Source organism: Oncorhynchus nerka, linkage group LG23, assembly GCF_034236695.1.
Source record: "Oncorhynchus nerka isolate Pitt River linkage group LG23, Oner_Uvic_2.0, whole genome shotgun sequence".
NCBI lineage: Eukaryota > Metazoa > Chordata > Actinopteri > Salmoniformes > Salmonidae > Oncorhynchus > Oncorhynchus nerka.
Window position 1 is genome coordinate 35753837 of NC_088418.1, and position 25428 is coordinate 35779264.

The 25428-nt window shown below is 43.0% G+C and overlaps 1 protein-coding gene across 9 annotated transcripts in view; it reads left to right on the forward strand.

Moving 5' to 3' along the window:
- The window catches only part of brca2 (BRCA2 DNA repair associated), a 36051-nt gene extending 11430 nt beyond the window's left edge, over positions 1-24621 (forward strand). For 4 of the 9 annotated variants that reach the window (XM_065008073.1, XM_065008072.1, XM_065008071.1 and 1 more), the window contains exons 11-28: positions 1-3726; positions 6984-7082; positions 7194-7263; positions 7449-7969; positions 8238-8416; positions 10300-10484; positions 10847-11017; positions 11487-11615; positions 11864-12122; positions 13669-13824; positions 14138-14285; positions 14700-14851; positions 15375-15579; positions 15802-15971; positions 18150-18288; positions 21880-22154; positions 22351-22467; positions 23740-24621. In XM_065008073.1, coding sequence (XP_064864145.1) covers positions 1-3726; positions 6984-7082; positions 7194-7263; positions 7449-7969; positions 8238-8416; positions 10300-10484; positions 10847-11017; positions 11487-11615; positions 11864-12122; positions 13669-13824; positions 14138-14285; positions 14700-14851; positions 15375-15579; positions 15802-15971; positions 18150-18288; positions 21880-22154; positions 22351-22467; positions 23740-24048 — 7010 coding nt within the window. In that variant the 3' untranslated portion in view covers positions 24049-24621. The remainder of the gene's footprint in view (positions 3727-6983; positions 7083-7193; positions 7264-7448; positions 7970-8237; positions 8417-10299; positions 10485-10846; positions 11018-11486; positions 11616-11863; positions 12123-13668; positions 13825-14137; positions 14286-14699; positions 14852-15374; positions 15580-15801; positions 15972-18149; positions 18289-21879; positions 22155-22350; positions 22468-23739) is intronic. The other 5 variants (XM_065008074.1, XM_065008075.1, XM_065008076.1 and 2 more) reach the window with 5 other exon arrangements.
- Positions 24622-25428: the final 807 nt, after the last annotated feature.

Genomic DNA, 25428 nt, shown 5'->3' on the forward strand with positions numbered 1-25428 from the left:
GTGAAAATCAGAACATGAAACAAAGTAAAACCATACCAGATGAAGCTGAGTTTAATAATCTTAACAAAACTGCCTTGGATGGGAAAAAGCCGCTAGTTCAGAAAAGTGCAGCTGAAGAAAATATTGTTTCACAAGCACCAAGCAAAGACCCTGATCTTGATATGTCACAGCTTTGCAGGGTATTTGCGCAAGATTTTAGCCAAGTAATTGACTACAGTCAACCATGCAGCAAAAGAGCAGATGCTATTAAAAATGGCTTCTCTGCATCAGCTTGTCTCTCAGCAATGAGACTAAGGAACAGAAAACTGTTGAATAGACTAGAATGGGGTCAGAAACCTGAACATTTTAACTCTGGCATCAGTGATGAAATGCATATTCCTGGTTCTCAGTTTAGCAACTCTGCAAACACATCTAGAATGAAGAGTACAGTGTGTGATAGCGGCTTCCCCCCCTCCACCCTTTCTGATGTCACACAAACAGAATCATCCAACGTTCACCCTAGCTCTGAAAAAAGTTATGGAAATCAATCATCTAGAGGGTTTAAAACGGGTAACAACTGGATTATCTCTTTGCCTCCAGAAGCAATAAAGAAAGCGAAAGCATCATTAGATTACTTAATTGAGGAAAATATGACTGATCTTGTTACTGCTGCCAGTGAAGTGAAACCTGTGTTGTCATGTGTGACAGGAAGCCGACTGTCCACAGAAGTGAAGTTCATTAGTCCACTCAACATTGCCAAAAGGTCAAAGCAAACCAGCGTAAAATTTAATGGTCAAGTTCATGTTCCGACCCATCAGAGCATCAATGTTTCGGTTTCCTCACACCCTGGGTCTGGTTTCAAAATGGCCTCCAATAAGAAGATACATTTTTTTTCAGCAAATCTGGAGAAAGACGAGGATCTGTTTAAGGAGATTGAGGATGAAATACCTGCAGTCAATATTCCTGAGATAAGCCTTCCTGAGGAAGGTAACATGTCATGTGGATTGGAGCTTGTTGATGGATCTCATTTACCACCTCTACTCTATACACGCCAGAGGTCTGTTAATAGCCAAGGTCCATTGACAGCCTCACAGAGAGCTGATGTTTCAGAATTGTGCAGTCTCTTAGAAGCTGCAGACAGCCAATTTGAGTTCACACAGTTTAAACCAGCAAAGCTGAACTTTTATGTTCCAGATGGTAGCCCCCCTCGTCAATCTGAGAAAGAATTGGATCCCGACTTTCTCACAGGCATAGATTTTGATGACAGTTTCAACTCTGATGTTGAGAAGCAATCTGTGAAGATGGTCACCCCTGACAAAAAGATAACTATTTCTCATTGCAAGGAAATTTGCCAAGTAACCACCAAAATTAAATCTAGTGGGGCATCATCCAGCAATTCAACAGAGAAATCCAAAGAACATGTTATCCACAGAAGAGTACTTTACATTCCCAGTTATAGCTCTGAAAACATAGCTGAGCATTCCTTTGGTTTGTTGACAAAATCCACAAACAAGAACCATCTACTCGATATGGATACGAACACCAGTGGAATGGAGTGTGAACGCAAAAATCTCCCCAAGTTGGATGTGGGTTTTAAAACTGCTGGCGGAAATGCTATGATAGTTTCAGAGAAGTGTCTGAGCAAAGCAAGGGCCTTGTTTGCAGATTTTGAGGAAAAAAACTGTGCCCCCAAGTGTGCAGTGAAAAATACGGAACAAGTTGAAATTTCACCTGTTCAATATAGAGGCGAAGTTGACACACATGTTGATTCAAATGTGACACATTTTCATGGCCCTGAAAAGAAAGTAGATCTGAAGGAACCACATGATGAATACATTGACAAGATTAAAGTGGACTTTACACATTCTCACACACATGGGGATGGTGGTTTCCAGACAGCCAGTGGTAAAGGGGTGACCATCTCGGCAAAGGCCCTTCAAAAAACAAATGCAGTCTTCAAAGACTGTGACGCTATGGAAAGTTCAGGTTGTGCGTCAGAAAAGCTGAGCAAAACAAGTGTTGTATCAGAGACTGGCAGCAATAATTTTGAGAGAAACAATTGTGGCTTCAGCACTGCTCGAGGGAAGAGACTTGATGTTTCTGCAAAATCTCTACTGACTCTCCTGAATGACTGTGGTGAATTGGAAAATTCTAAGCCAGGGAAAATCCCCAGCTTGAATGCAAAGATACCAAGTCAGAATATTCAGCAGAAAAGTGACTGTGATTTTAAGAAACCCAGTATTAAAGCAGCCTCTATATCAGCAAGGATCCCTTTTACAGCAAAAACTCAATTTGATAGTGGCATGTCACATGATGTTCTAGGGGCAAAGAGCAAAATGCTTGAACCAGAAAATTCTCAAACCCATGCTAAAGATCCTTTGAAAAATGGATGTGGGTTCAGCACTGCCAGTGGTAAAATGGTGTCTGTGTCAGAAGGGGCGCTATTGAAAGCACAGGCTCTTTTGAGTGAATGTAATGTAGATGGAGAGGAACTTTCTAAATCAAAGAAAAAGATCAGAGTAGATCTTCATAACCCAACACAGAAGCAGAGTGGATTTAAGACTGCTGGTGTCAAAGAAGTTACCATATCACCTAAGGCCCATAAGCAAGCACAGGCTCTTTTCAACAACTGTGATTTCAATATGGACAGCTTAATCAGTGCTGAAGCAAAGCAAGGGAATATAGACGTAAAGTCTGCTGATGGTCTGATGAACAATCCAGGGAAAAGCTATTGTGCCTTCATGACAGCTGGTGGAGAGAATGTGCATGTATCTGAAAAAGGTATTTTGAAGGCGAAGAGCATTCTGAATGAAAACCTTGATAACTGCACAGACTCAAATGCCATTGAGGAGGCTTGGTTTTCAGATGGTAGATTTTTGTTACTCACTGAAGATGGTACAGGTGTCAAAAAAGGAGCAAGGAACAAATCAAATTATTCTGACCTCAACGGGGATGAAAAGAGCTGTGATTTCAGCACTGCCGGTGGGAAGACTGTGCATATGTCCGATGGAGCACTCCAGAAAGCAAAGTCTATTCTGAACGAATGTGATGTAATTGAAAATCCACAACCTGAGAATGGCCACAACGTGCATCTGGAAAAGATTCCAACAAAGGAAACGCATGAAATCTCTCATGGTAGTGCAGCCAGTGGGAAAGGGGTGTTTATTTCAGAAAAGGCTCTTCAGCATGTGAAGTCTGTGTACGTTCTGGGTGAGACTGGTAATGTAAAATATTCAGTTGGCAGTAATCCAGTCGGAAGCCATTTTGGTTTTAGCACAGCCAGTGGTAAAGGACTGTCTGTTTCAGAGAAGGCACTTCAAGAAGCGTGTGATGATACCCTTGCCAGGGATACTGACCCTCACAAAAGATCTGAAGAAAATAGGCCACTGAAGGTCCCTTCTCCCCATATTAATGTTCAGCGTGTGCCGGTCAAAGCAGTTCGACTGGAGGACCGCGAAGTGATCCAGACCATTGTTGGAATGGAATGTAAGTCTTCGTCTGTAGAATGTCAAGCGGAGTCTTCCTTGTTAAATTTTGAATCCCTTGGATTCAGTGGCTGCTCTGTGACCCAGAGGAGGTACTTTGCCCAGGAGGCCATGGATTGTACCAAGGCTCTTTTAGAGGACGAAGACTTGACCGATCATTGTCCTGGAACACCAATCCAAGCTAACCCCATGTCCTGCAAGGGGGGTTTTGAGATGAGAAGTGGAATTTGGAAAAGGACGGCAGAGGATTTAGGGATGACAGGTAAGATATACAGTACCAGTCAAAAGTTTGGAAACACTAACTCATTCAAGGGTTAGTTTATTTATTTTTTAAATTACATTGTTGAATAATAGTGACTACATCAAAACTATGAAATACCACATGGAATCATGTAGTAACTAAAAAAAAGTGTTAATTAAATCAAAATATATTTTAGATACTTAAAAGTAGGGTTAGTTCCTTGTCAATCATTGGCTCATTTGTGAAATTAGCCTTCAGACTATCTTTAATTAAATCATTCTAAAACCTTTATTAATGCAATTGCAGACACATAAGTTGACAACAGGAACATAGCATGCATGTTTCCGAGTAAGTTCTGCAAAATAGAAAGGGGTCCGAGTTGTTTTATTATTCCTACAGTCATATATCTTAGTGATGTCACTGCCTACGTCATTACCTTCTACTCATGAGACCAAAACCATGCCTACACAGCTATATGAACAAGTTTTAGTGTTATCTAAAAGCTCCGCAGTAAATGTCCACTCCCCAAGTTGATTTATAGTGGAATGTCTGACTAGTCTCTTATCTCTTAACTTCTTATGGTATAGGGGACGGTTGCGTCCCACTTATAAAAAAAAACTGGGAGAATGCAGATTCAAAAAATGATATAAAAATCACATGTAACATACTCAATTAAAGCTACACTCGTTGTGAATCCAGCCAACATGTCAGATTTTTAAAAGGCTTTTCGACGAAAGCATAAGAAGCTATTATCTGATGACAGCACAATGTCAACCAAGAGAGTAGCATATTTCAACACTGCAGGCGCTACACAATGCTGAAATAAAATACAAAACATGCATTACCTTTGACGAGCTTCTTTTGTTGGCACTCCACTATGTCCCATAAACATCACAATTGGACCTTTTTGTTCGATTAATTCCGTCCATATATATCCAAATTGTCCATTTATTTGACGCGTTTGATCCAGGAAAAAACTTTGCCAAAATATTTGAAACTACTTTTGTAATACAACTTTAGGTATTTTTAAACGTTAATAATCGATCAAATTGTAGACGGCGCAATCTGTTTTCAATACAGGAAGTAAACAAACCATGCTCCTTTTTACGTCTTACACTATCGAGAGTTGCGTAACGTTGTTGCTGGATGTGCTTCTTCATTGCACAAATGAATAACCTCAACCAAATTCCAAAGACTGGTGACATCCAGTGGAAGCGGTAGGAAGGTTCCTAAGAAATATCCCATGGCAATGACAACTCAGTGAACAGTCAGAGGCAGCAAAAAAAAAAAATCTGAACAGTTAGTCCTCGGGGTTTTGCCTGCTACATAAGTTCTGTTATACTCAGACATGATTCAAACAGGTTTAGAAACTTCAGTGTTTTCTATCCACATCTACTAATAATATACATATCTTATATTCCTGGCATGAGTAGCAGGAAGTTGAAATTGGGCACGCTATTTATCCAAAAGTGAAAAAGCTGCCCCCTATACCTTAGAACGCTGCAGGGGAGTTGTTGTCTCAGTCACGCATTTCTCAGACAGTTTCTTAATAAGTGGCAGAGATTAGAAAAGCTTGTGGATCAATATTAAATCTTTATAATGAATATATATAAAATCTGTAGTCTAGGACCCTATAAATGTAAGGAGGGAGGGGTCTTATAACCCCTCCCCTTCTATTAATACAACATAAGCATAATCAATTATTATAATAGATCAAACATTAGGTACAGCCCCTATCATGTTCCCAAGGTGAACCCAGTAGCCACCCCTTGCCTTGATGACAGCTTTGCACACTCTTGGCATTCTCACAACCAGCTTCACCTGGAATGCTTTTCCAACAATCTTGAAAGAGTTCCCACGTGCTGAGCTCTTGTTAGCTGCTTGTCCTTCACTCTGCGGTCCAACTCATCCCAAACCATCTCAATTGGGTTGAAATTGGGTGATTGTGGAGATCAGGTCATCTGATGCAGCATTTCATCACTCTCCTTCTTGGTCAAATAGCCCTTACACAGCCTGGAGGTGTGTTGGGTCCTTGTCCTGTTGAAAAACAAATGATAGTCCCACTAAGCGCAAACCAGATGGGATGGTCTATCACTGCAGAATGCTGTGGTAGCCATGCTTATTAAGTGTTCCTTGAATTCTAAATAAATCACTGCCCGTGTCACCAGCAAAACACCATCACACCACCACCTCCATGCTTCACGGTGGGAACCACACGTGCAGAGATCATCGGTTCACCTACTCGGCGTCTCACAAAGACACTGTGATTGGAACCAAACATTTCAAATTTGGACTCCTCTGACCAAAGGACAGATTTCCACTGGTCTGTCTATTGCTCGTGTTTCTCGGCCCAAGCAAGTCTCTCCTTATTATTGGTGTCCTTTAGTAGTGGTTTCTTTGCAGCGATTCGACCATGAAGGCCTGATCCACGCAGTCTTCTCTGAACAGTTGATGTTGTCTCTGTTACTTAAACTCTGTGAAGCATTTATTTGGGCTGCAATTTCTGAGGCTGGTAACTCTATTGAACTTATCCTGTGCAGCAGAGTTTGGGTCTTCCATTCCTGTGGCGGTCCTCATGAGAGCCAGTTTCATCATAGTGGTTGATGGGTGTTTGCGACTGCACTTTCAAAGTTCTTGAAATGTAATTGAAAGTAATGATGGACTGTCGTTTCTGTTTGCTTATTTGAGCTGTTCTTGCCATAATATGGACTTGGTCTTTTACCAAGTAGGGCTATTTTCTGTATACCACCTCTAGCTTGTCACAACCCAACTGATTGGCTCAAACGCATTTAAGAAAACAAATTCCACAAATGTACTTTTATCAAGGCACACCTGTTAATTGAAATGCATTCCATGTGACTACCTCGTGAAGCTGTTTGAGAGAATGCCAAGAGTGCAATGCTATCAAGGCAAAGGGTGGCTATTTTGAAGAATCTAAAATATCTAAATATTTGGATTTGTTTAACACTTTTTTTGTTTACCACATGATTCCATATTTGTTATTTCATAGTTTTGATGTCATCTATTATTCTACAATGTAGAAAATAGTAGGTGTCAACTTTTAACTGGGACTGTGTGTGTGTGTGTGTACACTGTGTATCTATCAGATCTAAAATAAGAAATGTGATCAGATATTGTAATTGGGAGGAGCCTAGAGGAGTATTGTTAGACAACTTTTTACTTGCATATATATACAGGGTTGTGTGTTTACCAATCTAATATTGTTTTGAAGAAAATTATTTACAGCATTGTCCTTTATGTGATATTATATTCAATAGACCAGCCTCCTCTGAAAAGAAAACTCTTGACCAAATTCGACAGAACTGTGGATTGTATTCGACGGTCAAAACTCACTCCAGCTAAAAGCAGTTCAGATGGTAAGACACTTGACCTTTTCTAAGTAACGAATTATCAAGTAACACAATTCCCTGTACAATGAAAATGAACATTGACAAGATGGTTCATCAATGCATATTTGATTGTTTCAGGTATATTTAAAGACAGGAGAGTCTTCAAATATAATGTGGCTCTTCAACCTAATGTCACGAGGCCATATCGGTAGGTAATCAATTTTAAACAAAGGTATTTCTGAACTAGAGTACAGTACCTGTGTGTATTTGTTGTTTTCACGTAGTTCAAACAACATATGTATTTTGAAATTATTTATCAAATAAAATGCATTCATTCATTCACATAGCATGAAATCTGTGTCATATTCTCATCACCTATGTTTGTCTTTCCAGCGCTAATCAGAGATGTGTAGACACAAGGCTGAATAAGCCCGAGCCACAGAAGACAACGTCAGATCCAACTGCCGAAGACCGTAAACCAGTTGGCTCCAAGACAGCTGTATTTGTCCCCCCATTCCGGAAGAATGTCAAGCTTGAGCCACAGGGGAGCAGTGGTCTTCAGGACAAGACTAGAGCGCCTGGTGTATTTGTTTCCCCGTTTCGAAAAAACAACCGCTTAACCAGGGAGGGTTCCTTTAAGCCTTCAGAAGATAATCATTCTCCCTTCATCTCTGAAATGCCTACCAAGACCACATCTGTTCCACTTCCTGAGTACAACCCCATCACTGACACTGGTAGTGATAACGCAAAGGAGTCCATTAAGGACCCACAAAATATTGACAAAACGGACCGAGGTGATGATTGTGGCCATTGCCTTCCTGTCACCCTAGGAGGAGAGGATGCCACTGCAGAGGAGTCTATTGCAGGTCAGCTAGCCCCTGATGCCACCGGTACCCTTCTAGATGTTGTTTATGGTACAAATATAATAATTTATCTTGCCTTTTTATCATCTTTGGGATATTGTAAACAATATTATTAGTTTCAACATGGTGTGACAACACATGAAAGAAATTATGCTGATCAATTCACTGGCTTGGCACTAAATGTGTGTACTGAATCAGAACATGTATTTATCCGAAAGTAATTAACAAAAAGGCATTTGTATCGGGACTGATAAATTGTAACCGATGTGCACTTATCAGGAGTTGACTTAATGTGAAAAAGTAATGTGTGTGTTTGCAGATGCAGAGTGCTTGCAGCTTGCCCGAGACATGCAGGACATGAGGATCAGGAAGAAGAAGCGGCAGACCATTAGACCTCTCCCCGGCAGCCTGTACCTGGCCAAGACATCTGGGGTGGCCAGGCTGAACCTCAGGGAGGCTGTTGGAGGTTGGCACCCTGTACAACACACACACAAACAGGTACTGTAACTAACACACACAAACATACTTTTTTTTGCCACTATGTGAACCCTTTGGAATGATCTGGATTTCTGCGTAAAATGGTCATAACATTTTGATCTGATCATCATCTAAGTCACAACAGACAAACAGTCTTCTTAAACTAATAACACACACATTATTGTGTTTGTTTCTTGTCTTTATTGAATACATAATTTAAACATTCACAGTGGAGGTTGGGGAAAGTATGTGAACCCTCAGGCTAATGACTTCTCCAAAAGCTAATTGGAGTCAGGAGTCCGCTAACCTGGAGTCCAATCATTGAGACGAGATTGGAGATGTTGGTTAGAGCTGCCCTGCCCTATAAAAAAACACTCAAAACATTTTAGTTTGCTATTCACAGAAAGCATTACCTGATGTGAACCATGCCTCGACAAAACCGATATCAGAAGACCCAAGATTAAGAATTTTGGACTTGCATAAAGCTGGAAACGGTTACAAAAGTATCTCTAACAGCCTTGATGTTCATCAGTCCATGGTAAGACGAATTGTCTAGCACTCTTGCTACTCTCCATAGGAGTGGCCGTCCTGCAAAGATGACTGCAAGAGGACTGCGCAGAATGCTCAATGAGATTAAGAAGTGTCAGCTAAAGACTTACAGAAATCTCTGGAACATGCTAACATCTCTTTTGAAGAGTCTACGATACGTAAAAAACACTAAACAAGAATGGTGTTCATGGGAGGACACCACGTAAGAAGCCACTGCTGTCCAAAAAAAAACATTGCTACATGTCTGAAGTTCGCAAAAGATCGTCTTTATGTTTCACAGCGCTACTGGCAAAATATTCTGTGAACAGATGAAACTACATTTGAGTTTGTTTGGAAGGAACACACAACACTGTGTGGAGAATAAAAGGTACAGCACACCAACATCAAAATCTCATCCCAACTGTAAAGTATAGTGAAGTGAGCAACATGGTTTGGAGCTGCTTTGCTGGCTCAGGGCCTGGACAGCTTGCTATCATAAACTTGGGAATTCATTTTTCTGTTGACCAAGACATTTTGCAGGAGAATGTTGGGCTATCTGTCCTCCAGTTGAAGCTCAACAGATGTTGGGTGACTCAACAGGACAACGACCCAAAACGCAGAAGTAAATCAACAACAGAATGGCTTCAACAGAAGAAAATATGCCTTCTGGAGTGGCCCAGTCTGAGTCCTGACCTCAACCTGATTGAGATGCTGGGGCATGACCTCGAGAGCAGTTCACACCAGACATCAGAAGAATGTTGCTGAACTGAAACAGTTTTGTAAAGAGGAATGGTCCAAAATTCCTTCTGACCGTGTAGGTCTGATCCGCAATTACAGAAAACATTTGGTTGAAGTTATTGCTGCCGAAGGAGGGTCAACCAGTTATTAAATCCAAGGGTTCACATACTTTTTCCACCCAGCACTGTGAATGTTTACACATTGTGTTCAATAAAGACATAAACACATATAATTGTTTGTGTTATTAGTTTAAGCAGACTGTTTGTCTATTGTTGTGATGAAGATCAGATTAAATTGTATGATCAATTGATGCAGAAGTCCAGGTAATTCATAAGGGTTCACATACTTTTTCTTGCCACTGTAACACACACAAACAGATATTGTAACCTACACAGACAAACAGGTAGTTGAACACAGACTGACAAACGGGTGTTGGAAGACACACACACAGACTGATACTGTAAAAACAGACCGATAAACACACTGGATTGGTAGAGGTGGAACAGTGCTTTTGAAGTCTGATTTAGAATATGAACAATGGTGAGGGGCTGGGGGCTTGTCTGTTGAACTTGATAAGTGTGTTTTTTTGGGGGGGGGGTAATGACTGATGTCTAATCCTCATTGTGGATATTACTCAGCTGTATGGCTATGGAGTGCACCGGCATGTTTGGGATATCAGCAGTGAGAGTGCTGAGGCGTTCCGCTTTGTTTGCCGACACTTCTTCAGACGCGAGGCGTTTGTAGAGGGGTGCATTCAGCTGGCCGACGGGGGTTGGCTCATTCCTCGCAACGATGGAACTGCAGGGAAACATGAGTTCCACAGGTACGGTTTTATTGATTGTTTGGGACAGGTAGCATTCGTTCCAACTGATGAAGTTGTTAATTTTCAACTTTGCTATGTATTCCCTTGAACATATTTATTATTAATTTGGATTAATGTATGTATATAACAGGTATACTGATGCTCCATCTACCGCTATATCGAAATAGTTTTTAGAAACAAATTTAAATAAATTTGTACTTAAATAACTAGTTAATCAACTTGAATAAATATTTGGTTTATAGGTTACATCACTGATGCTGCAGTTAACACTACATCGCAATACTTTGATGGTGAACTTGATAAAAATGTATACATTTTTAAATAATGAATTAAACTGAACATAAGCTCCCCCTCTACTTCAGAGCGTTGTGTGACAGCCCTGGCGTGGACCCCAAGCTGATCAGTGAGGACTGGGTGTTCAACCACTACCGCTGGGTGGTGTGGAAACGGGCCTGCATGGAGAGGGCATTCCCAGAGGTGATGGGCAGCCTCTGTCTCACACCAGAACAGGTGCTCCTACAACTGAAATACAGGTACAGCAGCAACCAAAAAGTTAGCTCTGGTGCAGGTCGTTGGTGCACTTTCCTTTACTAACGACCTGTATCAATGTGCGCACATCGGTACAGGACGATAGTAGGGGAATGCGCACTCACGCCCTGGACCAGAGCTACCAGCAAGTAACCTCATACTGCGTAAGAACATTAAATGATTTTGGATAAAGAGTGTGTATGTGTTTTGTGTAATGTACATGCCTATTCAGCCTTTTATGTGACCAGGATATTTCAATTTCTGTTTTTATATGGTGAACCCATAACAATGTGTACAGTGCAGTGAGGTTGAAGAGAAACTTGCATACATAAACTGCAGACAAAACAAATTATTGTGCGAACTAAATGTAACACTTATTTGTGTGTGTGCTACACACAAATAAGTGTGCTGTGATTTGTGCTGTGAACCACAGCAGCAAGTAGCAAGGCTATTGAATGTGTGTGTGTGTGTCAGGTACGACTTGGAGGTGGACAACAGCAAGAGGTCAGCTCTAAGGAAGATCATGGAGAGAGACGACACTGCAGTCAAGACCCTGGTGCTTTGTGTATGTGGTGTTGTCACCAAAGGCCATAACCCAACAAGGTGAAACGGAGTAGAAAAATAAATGACTTTGTTCAATGTGAAGTTTGCCAAAATAAGTCGATTGACTTATTCAAAATTGACTTCATGTCATATAGTTCTGTAGAAATTGTTATGTTATTATTGTTTATAACCTCGGTTCTATGAAGGTCGAGAAGGAAATGCAAACAAACCGGTGTGGAGCTTGCTTCCCCATGAGTGTGTTGCATTTAGTAAGCCGACTGAAAGAGAACCCTATGTGCATCACATAGGCAGAGCTGGAGTGAGACCAAGACCAAAACCCCACCCGGGAGCGCCGCAGGGTCTAAAGCGAAGTCGTCCCCTGTAGGCTTGATCTGGCTGACTGATGGCTGGTACGCCATCAAGGCCCAGCTGGACGTCCCACTGACCGCCATGCTCCACCGGGGCCGCCTGGCGATTGGGGGAAAGGTGCTGGTCCACGGGGCCGAGTTGGTGGGATCTCAGGATGCCTGCTCCCCACTAGAGGCTCCCGACTCCCTCATGTTGAAGGTAAGACCTGGGTTGTGTTCATTAGGCACCAACCAGAAGAAAAGAGACTGTAACTGGGAGGAACTGCTTGCACTTGTCTAATAAGAAACGCTGTTTTCCTTTGCGCCCCGCAATGAACTCAAATGTAAGAAGACAATATAGCCAATATGGGCTTAGAAGACACTCAGTATTCAGAATGATATATTCCAACTACATATTACTGCATGTAAATGTACTGTAAATTCCTTTAGAATTCAGTCTGACTGTGCTACCAGTAGGGCTGGCACGGTAATTCTTTAATCGTGTAACTGACGATTATTGAACGTGATAAATCTTTGTTGCTCCTTGTTTTAGCAAGGTGTTGTAGCAAAAAAGTCTTCAGTTGCCTAGGCAACACACCTCTCCCTGCAGCAGCCAGGAGTGGAGGAGAGTAGAAAATGTGTGTAAACCAGGCTTTGTTGATAATTTTTTGTGTGTGTATGTATATATATATATATGTGTGCGTGTATATATTATATAATATTATATATATATATATATATATATATATATATAAAATTGTTCAAATAGCAATTATTAACTGTGACCGACAAATAATTCATCCAAAATTCCAGAACTGTCACATCCCTAACTACCAATAACAGCTAGTACCACTACTACTACTACTACTACGGATCTTCCCGGGTCATTTTCAGTAGGGCACACGAGTCCTGCACAGGCATGATTTTTAAGCCCTATCCATGCCCGATTGCTTCTGCCAAATTTAAGGCCTTGCCCAAAATCAAAAATAACTTCCTCCATTAGTAAATCCATTAGCTGTTCCTTTCTGTCATTCGCTCTCTGAACGCAGCTCGCTCTGCTCATGGATGCTCAATGACGAGACATGAGAGAGCAGTTAGCTGTTAGCTACTTTTCGTCACTCTAAAATCGGACAACTCAAGGACCGTTATTCTTTTCTGTGAAATAATCTGTCCTGTTTTATACTGTATTTGACGAGGTTGAAGCACTTCTGACACCATGTCATGATCTTAGTCAGATAAGACCGCAGCAGAGCACGAGCAAATGTGTCCGCTTTAAAATGTTAGGGATCAATTTAGTGATATTTGAGCCCTACATGGACCTAAACCGATATATAATGTCGGGCTCGGTTCGAGTAGGAGAGCTCTGTAACAAAACATTTTGCCACTGCTGTCGGTGTATGCACACTAGGGACCCCAATGATATAGCAACAAGTTGGGTTGTACCCACCCTCCATTAGCCTGTATTTCCATTAACAGTATTGTCCCTTACACACTCCTTTTGGATTAGTTTGGGATTGGGCATAACCTAAGCGAAACATTTTTGTTTTGTTTCAGCAGCGATTTTGAATGCAATTGCTCTTACCAAGCTCCGGGGACAAAAGCAGTTGATAGGCTACAAGGTGGAAGCTGTAAGATAATGAATTTAACTGATTGGAAGTGTCTCTTATTGGTTAAGTTCCGATGGTACCTCCGCATTACACTCCATTTTGGACCTATTTCTTCTGTTTTGTGCCTAATGAACACGACCCTGATGTATGTGGTTTCAGATTGGGGCCAACGGCACCAGAGCGGCGCGTTGGTACACCAGGCTAGGGTTCTACAGCAACCCTAGTCCGTTCCTCCTCCCCCTCTCCTCCCTCTACAGCAACGGAGGCCCCGTGGGCTGTGTGGACATTGTGGTGCTGAGGAGCTACCCTACCCAGGTGTGTTTCACTGTACACATTAGCTCTGGTCCATTGTGTTAGTGTGCGTTTACCATTTAGTGGAGGAACATGCACTAACGACCTGAACCAGAGCTAGGCACACATCATCCACTTAATGAATCACCTAAGAAGGCATTGCTAGGGTTAGGAATTTTTCCCAGATCACGTAACCTGAACAAGGAGAAACTCTGGACCCCTAGCTGTGAGTGATGTACTCTGAGAGGGCGTGTTACATATGTATAACTTAGGCCCAGGTAACACTCCTGGCCCTTGGTGAGAGGTTTATTCAGAGAGGTTGTGTGTGTCCCTCCAGTGGATGGAGAAGAAGTCGGATGGAGGGTTTGTGTTCCGCGCAGGCCGTGCAGAGGAGAGGGAGGCACGGCGTCATGGCAACGCCAAACACAGAGCCATGGAGATACTGTTCGCCAAGATCCAGACCCAGTTTGAGAAGGAGGAGGATGGTAGGAAATCCTGGTTCCATCTCAAATGGCAACCTATTCCCTATACAGTGCACTACTTTTGATCAGGGTCCATAAGAAATAGGGTGCCCCTATTACTGTCTATTATTACTGACAGGGATTGTTGAGGTTAGATGAGATCTGTCAATCATATTAACAGTTACATTTTCTAGTTTAATTTAGTCCATAGACTTGTTCAGGTTCCTATATCTCAAATATATTTACAATATTATTTTCATGTTCCTGCATGTATTATGTATTGCAAATTCTTGTAGAATTTAGTCTGACTGCTACCAATAACATCAACTACTACTACTTCCTACTAATCTTCCAGTCATTATCAGCAGGGCACACTAGCAAAACAGTTTGCGATGTACATCTGTGTAAGTTCAGGTCCCGCCTCCCCGTTTCACTCAGTTACAAAACCTTTTCCGCCTACTGAACATCACCCAACAGTTTGCGGTAAACCCAGAGGCCGGAGACGGACCCTGCGTGGTCGAGACATGGAGACACTGCTGGACGGGGAGGAGCTGTACGACGCGGTGGAGAATGACCCAGTTTATTTGGAGGTGACCATAATCACCCTGTCCAAATCCATTTGATCAACATTGGTGGGTTTAAATAAAGGATCAGCCTAATGGGACCTGATCAAAAGTGGTGCGCTAAACATACAATAGGGTGCCATTTGGGGCATAACCCTTGCTAGGAAGGAGTCTTAGTTATGGTTAAGGATACATGACTGACCATATCAAATCAGTTATGTATAGTCACTTTTATATGATGCTTTATTTCAATCCCACCAATGTTGATCAAACTGATTTGGTTAGATGGATGTCTGAAACAAGTGTAAAAAACAAAACAAATTATGACAGACAACCATCCATGATTCTGGTGTTTGATGTTGACAAAACATGACTCTTTTTGGTCTCTTTGTGTCAATATATCCTCATAACAGTTGAGCAAAACATAATAATTTCATACATTTATTTATACAGGGAAAAATGCCAAGTGTACAGTTAAGTTCTTTTAATTCCCAATTTATATTTTTGAGTCCTAAGTAGACCTACTGACTTTCATATTGTTTTGTGCTAGGGCCGTCTGAGTGAGCAGCAACGGGAGGCGTTGAACAGCTATAGGCTTTGTGTTGGTGAGAGGAGGCAAGAGGCACTGCAGGAGCGGTTTCGCCAGGCTCTGGAAAGCACCCAGGAGGGCGAGGGCAGGAACTGTCACAACCGAGACGTGACCCCCATCTGGAAGCTCCACGTCGCTGACTCCAGGGCCAAGCCGGGCAGCAATGGTGTGAATGGATCTTTTGTATATAGCACAATCAGGGATGTAGTGGAGCCTTTTTTTCAAACTTTATTCAGACCAAGGAGAAAGTAAAAGGGATACAGATATGGGAAAAGAGAAAGTTATAAGGTCAACAAAGGGATTTAACCCTGGACCCCGAAGGGGTAGTAGACCAGCGTCGTCCTTGTTTAATTCTTGGTTCCTCACCTAACCAACACACTCCTTCCAGCAGTGTACCTGTTGAATATCTGGCGCCCCTCCATGGATCTGCAGTCCTTGCTGAAGGAGGGCTGTCGATACAGGGCCTACCACCTATCCACGTCGGAGGGCAAGAAACGAGCCGGTAATACCTCCATTCAGCTCACCGCCACCAAGAAAACCCAGTTCCAGAATTTACAGGTAACACTGAACTTAAACGACAGTGTGCGAATACAAATGTAAATTCTAAAATGATTTCCCAATCTCAAATCAACCCTAGGCACTTGTGTATACACTCACCGACCATTTTATAAGGTACACCCATCTAGTATTGGGTCGGGCCTCCAGAACAGCCTGAATTCTTTGTGTCATGGATTCCTTCCAGGAAAACATTCCCCACACCAGTAAACCACCAGCCTGTACCAGGCAGGATGGGTCCATGGACTCGTGCTGCTTACGCGAAATCCTGACTGCTGTTGCTATGATGCAACAGGAACTGGGACTTGTCGGACCAGGCAACGTTTTTACACACCTCAATTGTCCAGTGTTGGTGATCGTGTGCCCACTGGAGCCGCTTCGTGTTTTTAGCTGATAGGAGTGGAACCCAGTGTGGTACTCTTCTGCAATAGCCCAATATGCCCTTCTGCACACCGCGGTTGTATTGGGGCCCGCCTGTTAACTTGCACGATTCTTGCCATTCTTGCCATTCTCCTTCGACCTCTCATCAACAAGCTGATTTTGAACACAGGACTGCCACTGACTGGATGTTTTTTTGTTCGTTGCACCATTATCTGTAAACCCGAGACAGTCGTGCGTGAAAAGCCTAGGAGGACGCCCTTATCTAACAATCAATCAAACAGTAACTGAATGCCTTGATGCCTGTCCGCCTGCTTTATATAGGAAGCCACGGCCACGTGACTCACTGCGGTGAACGGGGTGGTGTATGTAATAAACTGGCCGTTAAGCATAAACAACCTTTTGACTTTTTCCACATTTTGTTGTTCCTAGGTGGAATTAAGTCTCTAAGAGTGTTCCACACATGGATTGTGCAACATTTGTCCATTAATCTTAAAAATAAATAAAAAGTCTGGCTCTGTTACATTGGTTGTTGACCAGTAGCTAGGTTTAAATCCAATTCGCTACAGATTTTCATGCATAAATACAATATGGTTATATCAATATTTGTGCATAAAAGCACAAAGATTTAAGTCAAAACACATTGTAGAAGTCTTGAAAATTTTACTCGGCCACTCACAAACATTCACAGTCTTCTTGGTAAGCAACTCCTGTGTAGATATTGCCTTGAGTCTTAGGTTAATGTTCTGCTGAAAGGTGAATTCAAGCAGGCTGAACCAGGTTTTTCTCTAGGATTTTTTTTTATCCTGGAAAAGTCCTTAACAATTACTAGCATACCCATAACATGATGCAGCAACCACTATGAGTGAAAATATGGAGAGTGTTACTTACTAATGTGTTGTATTGGATTTGCCCCAAACATAACACTTTTGTATTCAGGACAAAAAGTGAATTGCAACAAGGCACTAAAGTAATGCAGCAAAACATGTGGCAAAGGAAACAGAATGCAGATTTTTGATTATTTTTATTCTATACAGGCTTCCTTTTCGCTCTGTCAATTAGCTTAGTATTGTGTAGAAACTATTGTTGATCCATCCTAATTTTCCCCCTCACAGCCATTAAACTCGTTTTAAAGTCAGTTGGTCTCATGGTGAAATCCTTGAGCGGTTTCTTCTGGCAACGGCGTTAGGAAGGATGCGTATCTTTGTAGTGACTGGGTGTATTGATGCACCATCCAAAGTGTAATTAAGAACTTCACCATGCTCAAAGGGACATTCAATGCTTTTTTTGTGCTTTTTTTTACCAATAGGTACCCTTTGAGGTATTGGAAAACCTCCCTGGTCTTTGTGGTTGAATGTGTTTTGAAATTCACTGTATGTGTGGGGGGTACTAACAGAGTCATTCAAAAATCATGTTAAACACCATTATTGCTTACAGTGAGTCCATGCAACTTATGTGACTTGATAAGCAAATGTTTACTCCTGAAATTATTTAGGCTTGCCATAACAAAGGGGTTGAATACTGACTCAAGGCATTTCAGCTTTTCATTTGTAAAAAAAATAAAAACATAATTCCACTTTGACATTGTGTGTGTAGGCCAGGGACCAAAAAATCCAAATGTATTTATTTTGAATTCTGTCTTAACACAACAAAATGTGGAAAAAGTTGAGGGGTGTGAATACATTCTGAAGACACTGTATTACACTGATTTGATCCTCCCAGGTCCTCACAAGTGCCTAGTGGCAAGGGTTTTAGGGATTGATTTGGAATTGGTTGTCTCGTGTCATTTTCTCCATCACCCAGGCTTCTGCAGGGTGGTTGTCTGAGATTTTCCAAGCCCGAGAGGCGGTCGGCTTTCGCGTTCTCCTGAACCGGGACTTAAAGCCGCTCTGTGGAGAGGTGGATCTGGTAGGCTACGTCATCTCCATCACAGACAGACAAGGTGGGTTGTTCATCAGGGCACACAACTGAAATGTCCATTTAGGAAGCAACACTGATTGACAATAAATTTCACATGCTGTTGTGCAAATGGAATAGACAACAGGTGGAAATTATAGGCAATTAGCAAGACAACCCCAATAAAGGAGTGGTTCTTCAGGTGGTGACCACAGACCACTTCTCAGTTCCTATGCTTCCTGGCTGATGTTTTGGTCACTTTTGAATGCTGGCGGTGCTTTCACTCTAGTGGTAGCATGAGACTGAGTCTACAACCCACACAAGTGGCTCAGGTAGTGCAGCTTATCCAGGATGGCACATCAATGCGGCAAGACTGTTTGCTGTGTCTGTCAGCGTAGTGTCCAGAGCATGGAGGCGCTACCAGGAGACAGGCCAGTACATCAGAAGACGTGGAGGAGGCCGTAGGAGGGCAACAACCCAGCAACAGGACCGCTACCTCCGCCTTTGTGCAAGGAGGAGCAGGAGGAGCACTGCCAGAGCCCTGCAAAATTACCTCCAGCAGGCCACAAATGTGCATGTGTCTGCTCAAACGGTCAGAAACAGACTCCATGAGGGTGGTATGAGGGCCCGACGTCCACAGGTGGGGGTTGTGCTTACAGCCCAACACCGTGCAGGACTTTGGCATTTGCCAGAGAACATCAAGATTGGCAAATTCGCCACTGGCGCCCTGTGCTCTTCACAGATGAAAGCAGGTTCACACTGAGCACATGTGACAGACGTGACAGAGTCTGGAGAACGTTCTGCTGCCTGCAACATCCTCCAGCATGGGTCAGCGGTGGGTCAGTCATGGTGTGGGGTGGCATTTTTTGGAGGGCCTCCATGTGCTCGCCAGAGGTAGCCTGAGCCACTTGTGTGGGTTGTAGACTCCGTCTCATGCTACCACTAGAGTGAAAGCACCACCAGCATTCAAAAGTGACCAAAACATCAGCCAGGAAGCATAGGAACTGAGAAGTGGTCTGTGGTCACCACCTGCAGAACCATTCCTTTATTGGGGGTGTCTTGCTAATTGCCTATAATTTCCACCTGTTGTCTATTCCATTTGCACAACAGCATGTGAAATGTATTGTCAATCAGTGTTGCTTCCTAAGTGGACAGTTTGATTTCACAGAAGTGTGATTGACTTGGAGTTACATTGTGTTGTTTAAGTGTTCCCTTTATTTTTTTGAGCAGTGTATATACACATATATATGTGTGTGTGTGTATATATGTTTTTATATAGATGTGTATTTATATGTATATATATATATATATATATGCATATTTGTGTGTGTGTATATATATGTTTTTATATAGATGTGTATTTATATGTATGTGTGTAACAATTAAGTACCTTGTTGCTGAAAAGCAATCACATTACAAGCAATTTCTCAAGCAAGATTTTTGCTGGAGTGGTCTGAGTGGGGAGGGGAAAACTGAAAACCAGCTGTTATTGGCAGAGATGTTTGGAACTGTCTTTCTTATTGGTCTATTAACTAATTTAATGCTAGGTGATGTCAGCAGTCCGGACAAAACTCCATCCCACCAAGACAGGCTAAAATTTCAGGCGGTCTTTTCAAACCGCTCTTATTCTAAAAAGGCATAGTCATTTACATTTACATTTAAGTCATTTAGCAGACGCTCTTATCCAGAGCGACTTACAAATTGGTGGGGGGGGGGGGGGGGGGGGGGGGGGTGAGAAGGATTACTTTATCCTATCCTAGGTATTCCTTAAAGAGGTGGGGTTTCAGGTGTCTCCGGAAGGTGGTGATTGACTCCGCTGTCCTGGCGTCGTGAGGGAGTTTGTTCCACCATTGGGGGGCCAGAGCAGCGAACAGTTTTGACTGGGCTGAGCGGGAACTGTACTTCCTCAGTGGTAGGGAGGCGAGCAGGCCAGAGGTGGATGAACGCAGTGCCCTTGTTTGGGTGTAGGGCCTGATCAGAGCCTGGAGGTACTGAGGTGCCGTTCCCCTCACAGCTCCGTAGGCAAGCACCATGGTCTTGTAGCGGATGCGAGCTTCAACTGGAAGCCAGTGGAGAGAGCGGAGGAGCGGGGTGACGTGAGAGAACTTGGGAAGGTTGAACACCAGACGGGCTGCGGCGTTCTGGATGAGTTGTAGGGGTTTAATGGCACAGGCAGGGAGCCCAGCCAACAGCGAGTTGCAGTAATCCAGACGGGAGATGACAAGTGCCTGGATTAGGACCTGCGCCGCTTCCTGTGTGAGGCAGGGTCGTACTCTGCGGATGTTGTAGAGCATGAACCTACAGGAACGGGCCACCGCCTTGATGTTATTTGAGAACGACAGGGTGTTGTCCAGGATCACGCCAAGGTTCTTAGCGCTCTGGGAGGAGGACACAATGGAGTTGTCAACCGTGATGGCGAGATCATGGAACGGGCAGTCCTTCCCCGGGAGGAAGAGCAGCTCAGTCTTGCCGAGGTTCAGCTTGAGGTGATGATCCGTCATCCACACTGATATGTCTGCCAGACATGCAGAGATGCGATTCGCCACCTGGTCGTCAGAAGGGGGAAAGGAGAAGATTAATTGTGTGTCGTCTGCATAGCAATGATAGGAGAGACCATGTGAGGTTATGACAGAGCCAAGTGACTTGGTGTATAGCGAGAATAGGAGAGGGCCTAGAACAGAGCCCTGGGGGACGCCAGTGGTGAGAGCGCGTGGTGAGGAGACAGATTCTTGCCACGCCACCTGGTAGGAGCGACCTGTCAGGTAGGACGCAATCCAAGCGTGGGCCGCGCCGGAGATGCCCAACTCGGAGAGGGTGGAGAGGAGGATCTGATGGTTCACAGTATCGAAGGCAGCCGATAGGTCTAGAAGGATGAGAGCAGAGGAGAGATAGTTAGCTTTAGCAGTGCGGAGGGCCTCCGTGATACAGAGAAGAGCAGTCTCAGTTGAATGACTAGTCTTGAAACCTGACTGATTTGGATCAAGAAGGTCATTCTGAGAGAGATAGCGGGAGAGCTGGCCAAGGACGGCATGTTCAAGAGTTTTGGAGAGAAAAGAAAGAAGGGATACTGGTCTGTAGTTGTTGACATCGGAGGGATCGAGTGTAGGTTTTTTCAGAAGGGGTGCAACTCTCGCTCTCTTGAAGACGGGAGGGACGTAGCCAGCGGTCAGGGATGAGTTGATGAGCGAGGTGAGGTAAGGGAGAAGGTCACCGGAGATGGTCTGGAGAAGAGAGGAGGGGATAGGGTCAAGCGGGCAGGTTGTTGCCCGCTTGTTGCCCGGTCATTTATTATTATTATTCCAACCTTGTAGTATGGAAATATGTAAAACACAGGAAAATCACATTTTTGACTGCACTTGGCATTTAAGTACTTTTGTGTGAGCATTTTTTAGATGTTCGAATATAATTAGTTGTAAATACATGCCAATACTTTCCACATGTTTTTTTCCAAATTACATTCCAATGTTCAACTACTTGTATTTTCAAAGATATTTTGTCTAAATACTTACTTCAAAATGTGATCACAGGTCTTGGACAGGTCTTGGACAAATACATAACCATATATGGCAATGGTATATCAAGAACAAGAGTGAACAGATGGATTTGACCAACTCTGTTGACATGCTGTTGCCTGCAGGTCACTCTCCAGTGGTGTATCTAGTGGATGGCTGGCTGGACTTTGTCAAGGTGCGCTGCTGCAGCAGTCTGGTCCAGCAGGGCTTGGAGGAGGTGGTCAAGCCTCTGGCTCTGGTGGCCCTCAGTAACCTTCAGCTCAGAGCCCATCCCTTCTCCCCCACCCCCATCCGCAGCGCCATCCCTGGCCTATATGCTGGAGATCTAGTCTCGTTTTCCACCAACCCTAAGGAGCCACATCTACAGGAGGCTGCTGCTCAACTCAGGACCCTTGTCCAGGTAGGTAGGGATTGAGGGCATTTGAAGGTTTCAAACATCACAATCAAACCTGAAGTGTGATAGACAGAAAAGCTATTATACAGGGAAATTGGACACGTTATTCCTGTGAGGTCAAGATTTGTCTTCCTCACTGCTGCTGATTTGAGGATATTTGCAACAAACTGATGTTTGAATCTTTTGTGTGTGGTTTGAGCAGGGCCAGGAACACTTCTTCAGGACTGCAGAGGAGAGGTTATCTAACTTAGTCCAGGTGTCTGTCCAGTGTCTTCCTCCGCTGCCATGGAAAGCAGCCAAACCAGATTCAAGGACTACTGTGAGTTTTTGTTGGTTTCCCAATCAGACAACTATTCTGGTCAACCTGGAATGACAGTTGATAATAAAATAAATAATAATGTACATTCCTATGTACATAACACAAGTCTGTATCAATGTTATTCACCACTACACATAAAGTCACATCTACACATTGTACATTCAATTAACAAAGAATGTGTGTCAGGGTTCGCAGAAGGTGCTTGAAGTACTGGAATTTGGCACTCTGAAAATCAGACATATTCTCAAGTTGGTAATTGAAAAGTACTTGAATTCAAATGAGAGAACAGACAATGATTTTTTTTTTTTTTAATTAAAAATGTATTGGTCTTGCGAATTAATTTCCGGGCAGACTACAAAGTATTATTTCCTCGTGTTTCGTGCTGTCGTTGCCAGGCGAGCTCGCTGATTCTACCCACACTGCCACTCAGCCAGGAAGGTACAGAACTGACTGATTAGGTGCTGCCAAATGTCACATCGATAGCTAAAATGCTGGGTAGATACAAGCCTGCCTTTTATGGGTATGTCTGGGATCTTTCATTTCAGCTCATGAAACATGGGACCAACACTTTACATGTTGTGTCTTATATTTTTGTTTTGTGAGCATGGGTGAATTGGCCCTGAAGAGTCACATGAAGGGGGGGGGGGGGGGGGAGACAAATTGTGACTTTCTCAAAACAACCTCCTGAGATTTTTTGCCAATCGCCTCATTCATATATCAAGCGGGTTCTGGTGACTGTTCACATGCCGTTTTCCTCACACAGCCCACCCACCCTTCTCCCGCCGGCGACACTAAAGCTGCCACTCGGAAGCTAGGCGCTTTTTCGTAGCTATTAAGTAGGAGATTCAAAAAGTCATTCAGCTGTAATGGGACTCCCAATCACGGCTGGTTGTGATACAGCCTGGAATCTAACCATGGTCTGTAGTGACGCCTCTAGCACTGAGATGTAGTGTCTAAGACCGGGAGTAATGTAAATATGAAATGTGTGTTCATCAGTAGGCATCTCCCAAAATCATCAGTACTGACTTAACACTCATGTATATGTAGTGAAGCAACATATTATTGAGTAGAACTTGTAAGGTAGTGATGAATCGTTAGAATTTTTCCATGAGGTTGTCGATCTACTGGCAGCAACGAGAAACAATTGCATAGTACTAACTATTACAAATTGATGGTCCTTGAAAATAAATATTAGTGCTTGAAAAAGTACTTAAGTCCTTGAATTTGACTTGCCACTGTCTGTACGAACCTTTAGTGTGTGTTGTCTTCCAGATGACACCCCAGCAGTCAGTTCGAAGCGTTGGCCCCTTCACCCCTCTGAACAGCGTCGTCCCCCCTCCACCCGCCTGCTTCTCAGGGGGGGACAACAAAGACCCCAAGAGCTTGAAAAGAAAGAGGGGCCTGGACTACCTGTGTCGCATCCCCTCTCCCCCTCCACTCTGCCCCTTGGGCACCATGACATTACCCTCGCCGTGCGTCAACAAGACCTTCAACACCCCTCGCAGGACTGAGACCCACCGGATCCTAAAGACACCTCTAGCCCCCCGCTCCACAGCATGTCCACCTGCCCCTAGAGGATGAGTGGGTGGAGGATGAAGAGCTGGTCATGATTGACACTCAGGCCTTACACGATGGCATAGAGAGAGACACGTGACAGAGAATGTATTGGACTGTTATTTTAAAGGTTTCAGGAAACATCAGCACAAAGCTGGTCAGCTTCTCCGAGCCCACATGTTGAATTTGTGTGTTGGGAATCCACCTGGAAAGATGTAGTGCCTTTTGTAAGCTACGGGAGGGGGATTTTAGAGGCTAACCATGACATGATTGGTGCCAGGTGAATGTTAACACTAGCAAATGTTGGAAAATTATCATATGGAGTTGTTTGTAACATCAGGCTGAATCAAGTTAGGATTTGGTCCATCTTGCCTTTTGGGCCAAGGTATTGATGCCAACAAGGAGCCCAACAAAATGCATCGGACAGAAAAGGGGTTGTCTTGGAGAACTCCTGAAATAGTTTAGTGAAATGGCATTAGAAGAACCGTCACGAACTGTATAATATAAATGAAAAAATACTGTAACATTTACGTCCTTGTGTTTATGACCGTTTGTGCTCACATCTGCATGTTCACAATAAATGTTCTAATGTATTGGTAATATGAGTATTTTGTGTAATTTATGAACAGGATTTTACTGGTGTGGTCAAACACTTAAACAACAGCAGGTGGCGATGTTGCTGCGAAACTGTCTCCATTTTTTTCACAAACAGTCGGTCTTTATGATAATTTCCATTAAAATAATGTTACCTAGCTAATTTAAAATCATGAAAATGTAACATGTAATACTTCGTCACTTTATGGTAAGTAGCTAATATATTAGCACAATTCTGGCAGCTGCCTATGGCTATTTTATCAGTTATCAAAATCTTGCAACGCAGTTACTTTGCAAGACTTGCTTTAACATTGGCTAGCTTGCTAATGTTTGTAGCTATACTCTGTTGTAGCTGTATGCTCTTAGTTTCATCTAGATTGTATATTTTGAATTGCTTTAACTAATATAAATATGTTTTCTCATGTTTTGTCTAGTTAACTAACCTCAGCCATTCTTTGAAACTAGCTATAGTTAAAGCTTGATGCTTTGTCAATGAAGTGCAGAAATAATGTTTCTTTAAAAAATATCTTAACTTTCTGGCACTGATTTCAGCTTTAACTAACAAGCTAACTTGCTTGGCAAGTATTTGCTAAGTATTGCTAATCAAACCCATGAACTACAATATGTAGTAGAGGGATTTTTTTCCTTCGTAGCATGCTGATTCAAAGGATTTACCCCAACTTCTCGATGGCATTTCCGTAAGACAAGTCTGAAACTTCTCTCACTGGAAAAAATGGAGAATGGCTGGAGTGTTTAAAAGTGGAGACGAATGGAGCCTCTGCAACAGACAGGTCCCGGCATAAAGGGCAGAGC